We start from the raw sequence: 17033 nt of genomic DNA on the forward strand, positions 1-17033 counted from the left end.
TATATATATATATATATATATATATATATATATTATGCCATCCAATACGTTCATACGACTCCTTTCATGAAGATGAACGGTCCCTCGAAGAACCACTCTATTTTTGAACTCAGGTATTCCACATCATAGCAATGAGTTGGATTGGGACAACCATCGTTGGTTGTGTATGCGGCCACCTTATTTTATATATGCGATCCAATCCACTTATATTACTTGTGTAATGAAGACGAAGACCTCTTTAAAAATCATGCCATTCTGATTTTTACGATGATTTTACACAGTTTCCTTAGGCCCACCTGAGTTTTGGGATATTGTGATGTTTTGGATCAATGCCTAACATGAGGTGGCGCACGTGATGGACGGAATGGATCTCACCCGCGTGCAGTTGTTGATCACGTCTACAAATATCACACCTCTACGTATCACGCAAGCTTTTTCCATATTTTACTAGAAGCCTATTCTACTCAATCACTCCTTATATCTAGAGAAAAGCATAGTCACGGTGTTATCTACCTGATGAACGGATTGGATCTTCTACACGTATTCCATGTTTAGATGTCGGACGTGAAGCCTCCGTCGAAATGACGCGCGCAAGAACGCTCGGTATTTTACAAGGCGCTGAAATGGGAAAGTGGAGAAATGAAAAAGGCTAAGGAGGGAGGGTAAAACGGTCATTTTTGGAGTTTCGGGAATTACTTGCTTGCATGGACTCTACTCCTTGGTAGATAAAAACAACCAAAGACCTTTCTGGATGACGATTTCGGGGCCTGTTTGGGAGACACCCATTGCATCCAAATTGCATTGGATTTTGTTTCCACTCCCAAATTCCCATAAAACCCAGAAAAAATTCTGGGTTTTCTTCTATCTTCCTGCTTCCTCCTTCTGAGGCATTGGCAATGAAAACAAGCAAAACTCTTGCCTTTTTCCTTTCCTTTGGGTGGCTTTTCACTATCAAAAACCAATAAAGGAAAGGTGCTTTTAAATTTTTTTTTTTTTTAATTTTTATTCCTTCCTTTACTTCTTTCAGAGTAGATTTGGAGCTGGTTCCTTTTTTGCAAAGGCAGGAAGTTGGGTTCCTTTCTTCAATGGAAAGATTGGATTTTTGTAGCTGCTTTTAATCAGTTCGAGTTCAAGGAACTTGAATCATTTCCTTTTCAATCCTAACCAGAAAAGAATATTGTTCTTTTTTTTTTTTTCCTTCTACAAAATTTTTGATTTTTTTTTTTTCTGTTGGGTTATGAGATGGGTTTTATGAACTTGTTGTAATCAGTTCCAATTCAGGGGATTTTGATGAGGGTTTTGTCTTACAAGTTCCACTGCCCTTCCTTCATTTGCTTCTGTAAATCATCCGCTCTTCCCATTTTCTCTCCTTGCCCATTGAAATTGGAAAATACCCATCATGTCTCTTCGGCTCCTGATGCTGTCGGGCAGTTGCCAGATGAGAAGGAGAAGGTTGAGGCTGACAAGGAGAGAGTAGATGGGGAAGTTTTTGAAGTAGAGGACGACGTTGATGTTGAGTTTTTGCCCAAGAGCAGCCTCAAGAAGCCAGTGTCGGGATCAGATCCAAAAGAGGTCGAGAAGGGGAGAGTGCAGTGGATGGATTTCTTAGGCAAAGAACTTGTTGAGATCCGGGAATTCGAGCCAAGGTAGGTTTGATCTGTTCTTCTCTTTTAACTGTTCTTATTTATGGATCGGTGCGGATCCAGATTTTCTTCCATACATATGTTGCTTGATATGGTTGTTATTGCCTGCGAGATGATCTTTGCAGCTTGAATATTTGGTTTTTCTTGAATATGGGAATGCTAAAATGCAGTTTAGTTTTTCAATTGTTAGATTTTAGGAGCCTATTAAGATTATGTATAAAAAATTGGTTTGATCATTTATGGATTAAAAGCGTTTATAAATATAACCACCAATTCAATTTTCCTTTAATTTTTACAACTCTCTATTTATGGGCATTAGAAAATGCTTGAATGTTGTAGGTGATTAGTTCTTTAAATTTGTAAACGAATAATGCTAGTAACTAATTTGAAATGATCAAGAAGTATTCTCACTGTCCCGTTCTTAAGCGAAAGTTATTAGTTTGTTTCAAGTCCCTTGTTTTTCGTTTGATGCATGCCTTGTTGCTTTCTATTGGCAAAGAAGCCAACAAAAGAGGGGTGAAAAAAGAAAAGAAAAGGAAAGAAAAGCAAAATCAAGAATTTTAGGATGGAATAATTTTTTGAGTCAACTTATTCAATATGCTTGCAGTGCACTGTTATAAGTTCTTACGAACCACATTTACCTGTTTATTGTTTTCTTTGTCCTTCACCATTTTTGTAAATACATAACTGAATATAGTAGCTTTACTTAAACTTACAGAGATGTTCTGGTTTGATTCCTCGAAATGTTGCACATGTTTGAGGCTTTTGTGGTTTTGGTCACTGTGATTTGTACCATAAATACTAGTTAACATTATTATTATTATTTTTTTTAAATTTTTTTATTTACGTGCTTATGTGTTTGCTGAAATTAAGAGAGGAGAAGCATAAATTTGCTAAATGGAGGGAATATTGTCTTTATGGTTTGGTTTGAATTGTGTGCGACCCCTGGAGATTTGATGATGGAGAGATTCGGAAGAAGCAGCATGGTATGGATGGCTGAAGTTGGATCTGTCCTATTTTCATCAGGGGGAATGAATGGCATTTCTTTTCCTGAAGTTGGGTATCTGATGTGATTCTAAAGGATCGTGCGATATTGCCATTTGATATGGAACCTGAACTGTCATTTTTTATTTGGATGATACGACTCGTGTAATGTATGATTTCTTATGGTTTCAATTCATTACTAGATCTAATTTCACTCAATGAAGGCTTAAAACTTAAACAAATGAAAGGTAAGAATACAAGAATAGCATGATTGACCGTCTTGGTAGGAAAGAAAGATTCATGACTCATGTCCTATATGATTTGAAGGCTGGTTGTTTGGAAATGGCCATTTGCCAGTTGCTATTTGTAGGCACCAATTTATTTATTTATTTAGTACAGCCAAAGAATTTCTGGTGCATTTAGGGTGAGAGATGCTTGATATTAGAGTTAACTTGGGGGAATAGCTTGGTTGTTGATATTGGGATGGAGAAGAGAACCCTACATCTTGTTGTTCGATTAATAAATTGCAATCAGGATAATGTTTCAATTTATTACCCTGCCATGCCTTTTTGGGAACAGGGACTCTTAACTATCTTTGGGTCTTGGTGATGGAGACTGCAGATGCTTGAATAGAAATCACTGAGTGGAAGTATTGGTAATCCTTTGGCGGGTTTATGACTCTTTAAGTCTTCTCTTCCAGGCCTTCTTTCCATTTCATTTTTTTTTTCTTTTCTTGAGTTAATTGGTGGCTGATGTGGAGAACATGGATTCAAAAGTCATACTGGTTTGGTCCTAGGATGAACTGCACTTCCAAACCGCGTTTTGATTTCTTTATGGGGAGTACCCAATGCAGTTTTCCTTTGGGAAGGCAAGCAAGTGGACCATTAGTTCCAACTTCCATTTGATGAAGTGGAAGGATGCTTGTGGATGAGCATTATCAAAACTAGAATGTGGAACTGTTTGCACTTTAAGTAAGTTTTTGTGGAATATTTAGGTGGAAGATGATCTATGAGAAAGATTGTTGTAAGTGCCAGGGCTGCACCTTGGGTTGTTAAGGTCCTCGGGTTTGGTTTAGGTAGAAAAACACCAACCCGATTTGAATTTGGATCGGGTTGTCAAGGTATCCCAACCGGAGTCCCAACCGGAGTTTGGATCGGGTTGTCAAGGTCCTTGGGTTTGGTTTAGGTAGAAAAACACCAACCCGATTTGAATTTGTGTTGAGCAAATATAGGTTGGGTTTGGGAATAATCACATGTATTTGGGTTGAGTTGGGTTGGGTATAGAGGACTTTGGGTTGGGGTTGGGCACCTCGGATTGGAATTCGGTCGGTCGGGTTGTGGGTTGGGTTGGTTGCGTTTTGGGTTTAGTCCTCTTTGAGGTTGGGTTGGGCTCAAGTTGACCTTCAACCTGACCCAACCCACCTGAGTTGCTCCCCTTGTGAGTGTTATTTTTGTAGAGGGTCGCGTCTTGTGCCTGGGAAGGTATTTGTAAAGGGATAGAGGAATTTTTAAAGGAGAAAGTTTATAGTGGGTTAGAAGAATTGGTTAGATATTGAAAAGACATTTGGTTGGGGTTCGTTACATGGGGTAGTTACTTATAAAGGGTTTTTTTTTTCAAGTAGCATAGCAAAATGATAAGAGTACAATAGTGTTGACAATGGAAAAAATCAATTTTCTAAATTGCGTTGGGGCTAAGGTTGGTATGAAGTTCTCCGTGCACACAACCAAGAGTTGATGTGGGAGCGAAACTGCAAAGGAAGGACTTCGGGCCAAACAGTGATCGACCAAATGGTCTCCAAATAAAGTGGTATATACCTTTCCAACAAGCTCAAGATTACTCAGATCCTATGTGTAACGAGGGAGATCCGGTTGGTTTATTAAAGTCATGCATAGTTGACTTTGCGGGTAGCATGGATTACATCATCAGGACATTGGCCTCACTTTCAACTAGTTAAATGGTCTTCAAATAAGGTCATTCCGGTACCATTGGAAAGCTTATCGAATTATGTTTTTATCGAGCTTATGATTACCTCGATCGGACTTCTAATGAGAGAGATACGAGCATTTTTCCGAGGCTACACAATGCTACTAGGTTGTGAGCGCTGGATGATGGGAATCTTCTAGACCCACTAATGGGAAATGCGACACGTATCCCTTGCTTGTTGGTGTGGACAATTGTCACCTTAGGGTTGCCTAGCTTGATGGATCACCTATAAGTATCCCTTAAGGCTCTCTCTCTCTCTCTCTCTCTCTCTCTCTCTCTCTCTCTCTGTTCTTTTTCTTTTTTTTTTTTTTCCGCGGTGGACAAAGTTCTCCCCTTGGAGAGGTTGTGGGACTTCTTCATGTCCAGACCATTAGTGCATCTGCGCTCATTTGCATGCATGGCCGCACAACCTGATGTGTGTCTGTGTAATCTAGTGCATGTCTGTGCTACCCATGGTGTGTCTGCACCACGTAGTGCGTTCGCTCTAGAATGCAATGGCCACACTACCAGATGCGCTCCTCATTATAGGTGTTTGTTACCCATTCTCTAGAACTCCACCACATCACTTTCTTATGTATTTGCATATGTCACTCCCATACATTCCATATCCAAAATCTCATGTATTCTATCTCATATCTCATGCATATATCGCACCTCATCTCCCATGCATTTCATGTGCACACACTCCACATCCATATGTGCATGCATTTCAAGTGTCTTGCTCTCCCTTCTATATTCACTCCAAGTGGGCTATACTATCACTAAATAGGCCATGTGTACTCCAAGTGGGCCGCGTTATCCCTAAATAGGCTGTATTCACAAGTGCACTTTTACTAAACGGGTTGTGTACATCGTTAAGTGGGCCACACTAATGTTGTTGGTTGTTAAAGAGGCCACATTAGCCCTCGTGCATATGGCTCACTATACATCATTCGTCAGACATGCCGCACATTCCACCCTTTTCTGAGATTGTCCAAATTACCAGTGCCCACTCGTAAGATGGCCCGGAAGGTCAGCAAACAATGTGTCATCACATCTCATGCAAGCTAACATGTGTTATAATGTCTCATGCAAGCCAACAACATGTCATCACATCTCATGCAAACTCATCAAGTGCAACCATACTCACCAAGTGGTAGCATGCTAATTGAACGACAACGCCTTCACCTTGGTCCACCATCCGGTCCTTTCATCATGACCACCATCCAATGACTTCATCATATCCATCATCAAGTGCCTTCATGCTGTTCAATGCCCCTTCAACATGTTCTCATCCTTATGCACTTCAACATGTTTACATCCTCATGCACTTCAACATTCATGCATTTAATCACGTATGCACCCTCATTGAGTGGCCTTTGCATGATCAACACCCTCCTACTGTTGCATTGCTAGCATCTTGACAATGGAAGCTACCGTTGCATTGCTAGCATCTCGACAATGGAAGCTCCGTGCTATCCTGGCACCACGTTACTAACATCCTAGGCAGTAACGACCCCGTGCCTTCATGATGCCTGGCAACCTACACCCTTTTGGCGCTATGCTGCCAGTGTCTTCACCATAATCATCCGCGCCTTGTGTAGAGGTGCTGATGCCCTCACGGCAATGACTTGTGGTTACCAGCATCCTCATGTATTAGCTCATCGCCTTGGTGCCATATTGCTGGTGCCTTCCTGACAACAGTTTGCGTTGCCCCCCTCAGGGTCATATTGACTTCAGTGTGCTGCTCGGTCAAAGCAGTGGGCCGTTCTCATCCCTTGCTGGCTGCACTAATCCTTTTATAGATAGCCAAGTGGCATGCTAACCCCAGTATCCCCCTTCCACGGGTGATGTTTATTACTTGATTTAAGTCTTGTGCTTACTCACATGATGACCAAAGCATCATAATAACTTGTATGAGTGCCAAACCACTGTATGGTGCTCTCTCTCTCTAGTATGGTGTCCATGATGTCTCGTACACAAACAAGCATTGCCCATTGGCCTCTCTTATTCTACAACAACCTCGGGTTGCCTATCTTTTATTATGCAATGATGTGTTCTCCATAGATATAACTCAATGCTCCCAGTCTTGGAGATACATACACAGAACACGCATATTACCATATCTCGACATTTGTCCATCTTCTATTAACGATGTCATGGATTCTGTACTAAAGTGATTGTTGTTAAGATAGTGTGTATATATACATGCAATCTCATCGCGTGAGGGGCCTGGGGCCTAAAATAATTGATGACAAATGTCTTGTAGATCACCCGAGTTACGTTTTGAACATTCTAAATACAAGGAGCAATACTCAGCCTAGCACATGTCATTTGCATTGTGTGGCATTTATTATTTTCTATTTCATTATATATGTATATATCATGGCTTTTCTTGAGTATTGCCTTAGACTCAAGGGTTATCCATTGAATGTAATTAAGGGTCTGTGCCAGACCACAACTTGTAATGTAATAAAAATTTAGATTAATGAAAGATTTAATAAAAGCTTTTCAACTATGTGCTCTCTCATTTCTTTCTATGTATATCCTGGCAATGTTTGTGAATATCTATTAAAGTCTATATCAATTAAAACCAGTGTTCGAAATATCGGTATCACGTTAAGTATCGCACCCTTGGGGTATGGATACATTTTATTTATCGCATGGGATATATCGGTTGTATCACATAATGTATCATTGTTGTCGGAAACAAGGGGAAACATTGGGAAATTGGTTGAATTTTTCAATGAAACTTCAGTGATTGTTAAAAAAGACATCAATACACACTTATAAATCAAAACATTAGAAAAAAACAAGTGCACATAACAGGTTTTCTTTGTATGGGGCCCTAATCTATGTGTTGTCTAACTAATTTGATGTAAGTTTATTCAAACTCTATTCATATAATTTATAAATTTAAGAAGATGTGTGGAAACACAAGCAATCCATTCCAAAGCAAAAGAAGAATCAATAGATTAGGTTACATACATATTTGTTTTTATGTTTGGACACAAAGATTGCAACCGATTTGCGAGAAATAGAGAAATTTTGATTTTTTTTTTTTTTTTAAAATTTTCGTTAACTCTGTCTCTCTTCCAAATCTCAAAATTGAAGCTCCCAATCCATGTTTTTTCATGCAAAACATGAAAAATCATGAATAAATAACAATTTGACATTGATTTAACATGATTTATAGAAAAAAAAGGATCGAAAATTGAAAATGCTCATCGGGTCGAACATGTGGGATATATCCCACTACTTTTGCGTTTCGTATTGCACAGGTGGGATACAAGATATATTGGCCGATATTGTTGATACTTTAAATGCTGATTAAAACCCATGTAAACAGGCAACACAAAACCTAAAATGTTACAAAGATTCTAGATACAAGGAAATCACCTAATTTACATACCCAGAAGTTTTTGATAGAGAGGTTTAACTGAAAAGTTATGTGATGGATCATAACCATTATCTCCTATCCTCCCTTAGATGAGCAATCACCATGATCCCATAAGATTAAGAAACTCAACCTCATTTAAATCTCACCTGAAGATAGGGACCCATACCACCTGGGCACCTAATCTCTCAAAATAATCGCTTTGACCTCCTTGCGAAACCCCAAACACCAAATTTTAATGTCTATAGCACCAACTTCTCGTCTCCATATTGACATAACTATTTGTGCAGAGGAGCTTTCTTCATAATTTCAAAGATATTTCTCTGCGCTAGGAGATATATTTGTACATCTCCCTTGAAGACAATAGATGGACATTGTCTTTTCTGTCAGACCTTCCTGCAGAAAATCTCTTTGATAATTTTCCATTTTACTCAACATGCTTATAGGACAATGAAAGAGTGATGCAAAATACATTGGCATTGCAGCCATAGTCGCTTAGCGAGTGGCAACTTGCTACCCAATTATCAGGATCTGCTTTTCCATATAGCTAACCTTCTTGCCATTCTGTTAATATCTGAATCGTACAATCGTTTCAATGGGAACCCACATAGGAAGATGTAGGTAAGTTGAGGTCCCGCTTTGCAGCCCATAATCAAAGCAAGCTCTTTCCCATCATTTCCGTCGAAGCTAATTCCAAAAGTTTTGCTTTTAGATCCTGCACATGCTCCCTCTTGGGTTTACATAAAATAAGTTTCTTCGGCAAATTGTAGATAAGACACATGAAGGTCATATTGGCCAATTTTAAAGCCTTCAATTAATCCTTCATCTCTAGCCTCATCCAACATCTTGCTTAGAGCTTGGAGCTTGAAAGGAATAAAGTTTTGATTGCAAACATTATTCAAGAAAGTCCTGCCCAAAGGGTACGACCATGTAACAAACGTAATGAGACGAACAGTCATGTAACAACGCGATCTGTAACCATGTATCTTCATGAACCTTCCTTCTTTGATGAAGCGAGGATGATGAGTGATTAATAAAAAGAAAAGTCAGAGAGATATTGTCTCCAAATATCCCTTTAAATATATTTTTGACAATAATTGTCAATAATAATGCTGCAGAACGACAATTGGTTGGAACTATTACCTTCACTAAATTATTACTGCGACCTTCAAAAGGTTATGTACATGCCTTGAAAAGGCTTCGCCGATTATCTCCAATTATCAGAGGATATCGTCGATTATCTCCCATTATTAGAGAATATTGCCAATTATCTCCAATTATCAGAGAATATCGTTGATTATCTCCAATTATCATAGAATATTGCCGATTATTAAAGAATATTGTTGATTATCTCCAATTATCAGAGAATATCGCCGATTATCTCCAATTGTCAAAGAATATCGCCGATTATCTCCAATTATTAGAGAATATCGCCAATTATCTCTAATTATGCATAAGACCTACATGGCAATGTGGGCAACATGGGGGAAGCAACAGAAAAAGCTACCTATGAGTAATAAAAAGTGTCACTGATTTTCCAAATATTATACAGACAACGGTGAGTTCCAGCGGCTTAAAGCCCATGAAGGCCAACCACTCGTAAGACCTATACTGTATCATCAATTCTCCAAATATTATATGAGCAACGGTGAACGCTAGTGGCTCAAAGCCCATGAAGGCGAACCATGCATAAGACCTATGCTGTTTGTTTCGCTCTTGGTAGCGCCATGGGGATGGGTGAAAGAAAATGGCCCCTTATGAATGGACTTGGGTCATACAGGCGAAGAAAAAGAGAGTCATAGTGTGAGCTCTATGGTTCATCCATGGATAGGCCAACCGTGCATAAGAACCCCTAGGTTCCTGGCTTGATTTAATTATAACTAATGGGGAAGGGTGACCTTTATAAGAGCTCTCCTTTCATTGATGGATTGGCGGCCTTAGACTTGGTATCCCTACAGGTAGCCTTGTGAGCTCCGTGAACTCTAGAGAGTTACTGAGGTCAACCCCATGCGTAAATCCTACTGAGTGCACCCGTTTTTTTTTTTTTTTTTTTTTTTTTTGTGATCTTTTGATTTCTAAGTGTGTATTAATGTCTTTTCTAATAATCCTTGAAGTTTCACTAAAAAAATTTGATCCCATGATTCTCAAAAACATGGATACATTACATGATACATCCGATATTTCCCATGCATTAACTGATATGTTTCTGTATCCTAAGAGTGCAATACAACCATTGATAATGACACAGAAAACATTGCATGTGTGTATATTTACACATGCAATTTATAGGACAAGGTAAGTGTTTCGGGATGCATTTCTTGGAAACTAATTTGTATGTGACGTCGGGTTGCTGTAGCATGTAGTCTACCAAATATATGTGATTCGGATATTAGAACGAATATCTTAGAGTGTGTTTGAATGTACAAATAAATTGAATTGTGCATATTTAGTTCAACCAATCAGAAAAATGAATGTGTAAATGAAATCTCCAAACAGTCGGAATTAGAAACTAGCTATGGAATTGCAGTTACTTTCTTGTTAAGTCCACCGTGAAAGTAACAGAATTGAAATTCAGAGTTCAGTCCCTCAATGACTGCCAAGGCGATTGCAGTTTCACCATTTCCTGTAACTAAATTAGTAAGTGTGATTCAGCTCAACAGATACATTCAAATGCAACCTTACTTGCTATGGAATAAACAGACTATACAAGTTTATTTCATCATAGGCATGTCATACTCTATACCATGACAATCAGTAACAAGACCATTACCTGTATGGATAAAGCTTTTAAATATGGGTATTGAGGGGCATATCAACAAGGGCCAAAAATTGATATGGTAAGGGACATATCAGACGGTATTGGATGATACAGGCCCGTGTCATTCGAAAATTTTATTTTGGCCCAAAAAAAATGAAAATTTATCAAGAAAATGGGGAAAATGTAAATCACTAGAATCAACCATCTTTTATTATTATAATTATTCTTTTTACCATTGTTGGAGCATAAATTTAAGAAAAGGAGAAAATGAGAATCAATATAGTTTGGTTTCGCGGCGCGCAACAGTATGTTGATCATGGTCCATTGCGCGGCGCGCAATAGGATTTCAGGGTTCGCGCAGCAGGGAGATACTGCGCGGAATTCAGGCTTTACACGTGTGATTGCCTATAAATGCCCCTCCTCTCTCTTCATTTGTAACATACAAAGACTCCAGGAGCTAGCAGAAGATTAGAAAGTTCTCCAGATTTTGCAAGGTATTGAAGGATACCTATTGTGCGGCGCGCAACAGGGTGGCCGCGCAATGGAGCACCTGAAGTTCATTGCACCGCATGCAACAAGAATGTTGCGCGTGCAATGACTTCATAATCATGATTTGCATCTTCGTAATTCTTCCAAAAGTCTGATTGATTCGAAGGGAAAATAAATTTTGAAGGATCAACTTGATCGTCAAGGAGACATCATTTCTTTACAATAGTTTCTGCATTCGGAAGATCATATCATGAATTGAAATGCTGCCGAAATCGATATTCGAGCAAGATTTGATTATTGTGTTTCATAATTGTATGCTTTAATTTTGAATCAAGGAAAATATGAGGATGTAAATGAATTCTGGAATCAATAAAATATTTTATAATGACTGTCATCTCATTCTTTTTTTGTTAATTATTGAATGAGAATTCCCCTATCAAAATACATTCGTTCATTGTCAAAACAAAATGGTGACTCTGCTGGGGACTCTCCTTATTCAATATTAACTTAGAAAACTATTTAGAGAACTCTCATTATTGTTTGGCGTTGTATCGACGCCAAAATGATGACTCTTAACGGGAACATCCTCCTCTTCATCTCCAAAATAAAGCACAAATTTATTCAAATCCCTATTATTGATATATTATTGTCTTTCACAGGAATTACGATTTTATTTGATTGCAATGGCTGCTTCTCTTGATAAAACAGTTTTCTACTTCACATTGACCGGATTTGTCATTGAGTATGCTCGTGATAAATCTCTGAACCGAAAGAACCAGTACGTTTCGACCGTAAATAGCGCACCGCAAGCTATGACAGGAGTGATTTCCGCATCACCGATAGCTCAAGATAATGATGAAGAATGGATCATGGCACCTCCAAAGAAATCAAAGACCCGATCTCGTGTAGTTGTCAATCCAGCTTCGTTATGGATGATCAAAGGACCAATTACGCGTAATGCTGTGAAGCGGAGCCCCGCACTTGCTTCACCTCTGTTATACCCAGGAAGATCTTCCAACTCCTTCCTTTACTTCGCAAGACTTTCCAGCCCTCCCTGTTGTAGCCACTCGATGCACCAGAAAGGAGAAAGGTAAGTCACCCTTAGAAAACGAATCGTTTTCTCTGAAATTTACCACACTGTCGCAAACGATGTCTCTGCAAGCTGCTATGCCAAGATCGCCAGGATCCTACGAAAGCATCAAAGGATCCAATAGAAATTCTTTCCCGTTAAATCCTCCCATGATAACATACCCTTGCCCTACTCCAGCAACAACACAATCAGGAAGCGGAGAAGCCGCTGTATGCATGGCGGAGACGAGTCAAAATCCATTACCGTCTACGGACGAACACATAGTTGAGATGGTTCGTGCACAAACAACTTTAATGGAGGAATGCAGAAGCCTCCGAGAAGCATTGACTACTCTTGCTCACAATGTAGCCCAGGTCGTGGCTCATCCTGTGATGGCCACTGTAAATGGCCACGAACAGCAACCAGAGGGTTTGCAGCCACCAAGAGCAGGGTCGCATGGATCGGCTCCCGCAGCAAGAGTAATAACATAAGATGAGATACGACAAATAATAATAGAGGTCGTCAGAACTGAAAGAGACCGAGAACACCCTGGAAGGTTCCGATTCAGAAAGTCATATCCTTGAGAGGTAGAGGATGTGTCGTTCCCTGCAAATTTCAAGTATCTGGAATTTCAAAAATTCAATGGAGACGGATCTCTTGAAGAGCACCTCATGCATTTTATCACAACCATGGGTAATTTTTCCATGGTTCCGCAATATTGCTTGCGACTGTTTGGGTCTTCTTTAATAGGGAAAGCATTTCGATGGTACTCCAGTTTAGCCCTGGAATCTATACGTACTTGGGAGCAAATGCAAGATGCTTTCATGGCAAATTTCTCCTCGTCTGATCGAGATGTTAGCATCACTGAGTTAGCTTTCGTACGACAGAGAGAAAACGAATCGGTAGAGAAGTTCATTGACCGATGGAAGACCTTGGGGGCATAGTGTAGACAATTACTTGAGGAGAAAGAACATGTAAAGATGTGCCTAAATTCAATGGAAACAAGAATTGCGTTCGATTTGACAAGTGCCGATATACGGGCTTTTCGCGATCTCGCCACAAAAGCCCATGCACTTGAAATGATGACCAAGAAAATACCCACATTTTAGAATGAAACAAGCCGAAGAGGAACGAGCAGATTAATAGCAAATGTCGTCGACTGAGAGAAGAAAAGAGACTTTCCTCGCGACAGACAGAGCAGAAAGAAGGGAAGATACAGATCGTTACAACGGCTGAGTAAACGAAAAACGGCCTCGACCATACGATTCTCATGAAGGATGCGCGTTTGAAAAGGAAGACTTTATCCCCATGATGAGCCAACCACTGACCGTCGGAATGATTGAATTACTCCCATCAAAGCGCCCCGAGGAAGCTGAAAAGATCAAAGAAAGGAATTATTGCCATTATCATCGTTTGTTGGGACACCTGATAGAAAATTGCTTCATGTTGAAAAACATATTGCAGAGAATGATAAACAGAGGCGAAATCATAATAGGAAAAGAGAGAAAGAAACAGAAAAGCAATTGTGAATATGTTGTCTATCTGAGACACTGTGCATGAAGGGACAAAATACGAAGAAAGCAAATATGAACAATGCTTGCCGCCTGAATACCATGAGAGAAAGATGAAAGGAAGTTGCAATACAATCATCATCAAATCCTCCGATGAATCAACCAGGATACCGCTGACAAATACATGCAAAGCAGTGGTAATCACGCCGCGTTCTGGAAAAAGAATAACAAGTCCACTTCGGAAGTAGGAGCCTCAAATAATGCAAGGAGAAGCGTTTGAAATACTATCCAATAACGAAAGGAAAAGGGAAGAATAAAGTTGAAAGAGTAACCTATGACGTTGTATGTCATCTGAAGGGCATCCTCGCTTGCTTAAGCGTATATGATGCGTTACGACTGTCAGAGGACTTTGGACAGACCTTGATTCAAGCTCTGTCCGATAAAGTATCAGGGAGGCATTACTCGTTGAAATGGAAAGTACAGAATTGGTAGGGCTTGATGTGCCTAAAACAACTAAAGAAAATGATTGCATGTCTGTTGTTACCGTCTCTAATGATGATCTAATTCGCGACAAAGAACATAATAGGCCATTGATGATTATCGGACATATTCGCGATAAGCAGGTCAGGCGAATAATGCTGGATAGTGGGTCTGCAGTAAATTTATTGTCGTTGAAAGTATTAAACGAGCTTGGATACTGTTGTTCTCATTTGCATCCTAGCGGGATAATGATTCAAGGCTTTATTTAGGACGGACATCGGGCATTGGGGAAAATCACGTTGACATTGGAAAAAGGAAAATTAACTACGAATGTCATATGTCATGTTATTGATGCAGTGACAATGTATAACCTCCTCCTGGGAAGGCCATGAATGCATTAGTATGGCATCATATCGTCTACTCTACATTAATGCTTCAAATATTGCAAGAAGGGAATTCAGTAGAAAGTGAAGGCCGACACGAAGCCTTGTACAAAGGCAAAATCCTTTTTCGCAGATGCAAGCTATTATGATGGATTCGCAACAGAAGACAAGAAAGGAAATGATGAAGATATGGCGATAGAAGACAATCAAGGGCAATAGAGAACAAAGTTGCAAAAATTGAATTGTCTGGGAAAGCAGACAAGAAAAAGAAATTTTATTTTGTTCCAAAACATTTAAGACAGCCTGGGCAGCCCCCTTTTACATTATTATCGCCGGAACAGATACCGATACCACGTGCTGAAAGAAATAGGCCATTTCCCGCCATGCCAAAGCAGTTTTGCGTCAAGTTTAGCTCAAGGAATCCTGAACCAATTGAATTCTATGTCCCTTCGGAGGAAGGAACGGAAGTAGAGAAGACTGATGACAAGGTGAATCGCGACAGGTTGGCGTCAGAAGATCTGAAGAGATACAGTCCGATCAGCAGGAAAATTATGTAGAATATGGGCTTTGATTGCGAAGAACTGACCGGGTTAAATAACGGCAAAGGAATACAGATCCTGATCGGTGTGAATGAAAGGAAACGAGAGAAATCTCGTGGACTGGGAGCATCTTCTTGCTCACAAGTAAATATGATCACTATCGTTCCAATGACTAATCAAGAGACAGATCCTGAAATAATCAAGCATCCTGAAATAGCTCCAAAATAGATGGAAGATGGGGGACAGCCGACGATCGACACTCTACGAGAGGTAAATCTGGGAACAAAAGGACTGCGACAGACATACATAAATGCCAGTTTACCCGAACATGAAGCCGATCAATATATCAAGTTGTTAAAGAAAACAAAGATGTGTTTGCTTGGACATATGCAGAGATGCTAGGCTTAGAACTATCAGTGGCGATGCATCGACTGAACATCTCCAAAGATAAGAAACCGATCAAACAAGCACATCGGCGATTCCACCTAGATTTGATACCTTTGATAGAAGAAGAGGTAAACAAGCTGATTAAAGTCGGTTTCATAAGAGAAGTCAAATATCCTAAATGGATATCCAATATCATCCCCGTTAAAAAGAAAAGCGGACAAATCAGAGTGTGCGTTGATTTCAGAGATTTAAATGAAGTATGTCCAAAAGATGACTTTCCATTGCCTATAATAGAATTGCTGATTGACAACACAACAAAATATGCTATCATGTCTTTTATGGATGGATACGCTGGGTATAATCAAATATGAATGACACCCGAAGATGAAGTGACAACATTCAGAACTTCTCTCGGAATTTATTGTTACAAAGTCATGCCTTTCGGTCTTAAGAATGCCGACGCTACGTATCAGAGAGCAATGCAGAATATATTTCAGGACATGATGCATACACATGTGGAATGTTATGTTGATGATTTAGTAGTCAGGTCGGGCAATCATGAAGAACATCGTGAACATTTGTCTTCAGTTTTTTGTCGGCTCAGAAAGAAACAATTGAAAATGAATCCGACAAAATGTGCCTTCGATGTTTCATCAGGTAAATTCCTTGGCTTTGTCATTAGGCAGAGAGGAATCGAAATCGATCCATGAAAAATCAGGGCTATTCTAGATATGCCACTGTTGAAGATAATTAAAAGAACTAAAAAGCTTGTAAGGAAAATTAGCATTTATTTGACGCTTTGTCTCCAATTTGGTTGGAAGGTGCCAACCATTTGCTCATCTGATGAAGAAAGGAACAAAATTTATATGGTATCAAGCATGTCAGAAAGCATTCGACTCCATTAAAGAATTACTGAAACAACCTCCGGTGTTAGCAGCCCCTGTAAAAGGCAAACCTCTGATTCTATATATCTTTGCAGATGAAAATTCCTTAGGGGCTTTACTAGCTCAAGCAAATGAACAAGGAAAAGAAATCGCACTTTACTATCTGAGTCGAACTCTGATAGGTGCAGAATGTAATCATTCTCCTATTGAGAAGATATGTTTGTCGTTAGTGTTCGCGGTACAGAAATTACGGCATTACCGTCTTTCCCATGACATAATCCTGATCTTGTTAGTCGATCCGATAAAGTTCTTAATGACAAGGCCAATGTTGTTAGGGAGGCTAGCTAAATGGATGTTACTCCTCTTGGAGTATACAACCTCTTACGAACTGACAAAAGCAATGAAAGGACAAGCGGTGACATATTTCTTGGTAGCTCATCCCGTTTCGGATAGTGAAATAATTTCAGATGAATTTCTAGATGAACAAGTATTATTGATTGAATCTCCTAACTCATGACAAATGTACTTTGATGGTGCTTCTCGAACT

The 17033-nt window shown here is 39.5% G+C and overlaps 1 protein-coding gene across 3 annotated transcripts in view; it reads left to right on the forward strand.

The window, feature by feature from the left end:
- Positions 1–713: 713 nt before the first annotated feature.
- LOC131232497 (uncharacterized) overlaps positions 714–17033 on the forward strand; it is a 35733-nt gene continuing 19413 nt past the window's right edge. The window contains exons 1-2 of one of the 3 annotated variants that reach the window (XM_058228770.1): positions 717–1646; positions 2517–3253. In XM_058228770.1, coding sequence (XP_058084753.1) covers positions 1291–1646; positions 2517–2574 — 414 coding nt within the window. In that variant the 5' untranslated portion in view covers positions 717–1290 and the 3' untranslated portion in view covers positions 2575–3253. Of the gene's footprint in view, positions 1647–2516; positions 3254–17033 lie in introns of those variants that run through there. The other 2 variants (XM_058228768.1, XM_058228769.1) reach the window with 2 other exon arrangements.

Source organism: Magnolia sinica, chromosome 18 (assembly GCF_029962835.1).
Source record: "Magnolia sinica isolate HGM2019 chromosome 18, MsV1, whole genome shotgun sequence".
NCBI lineage: Eukaryota > Viridiplantae > Streptophyta > Magnoliopsida > Magnoliales > Magnoliaceae > Magnolia > Magnolia sinica.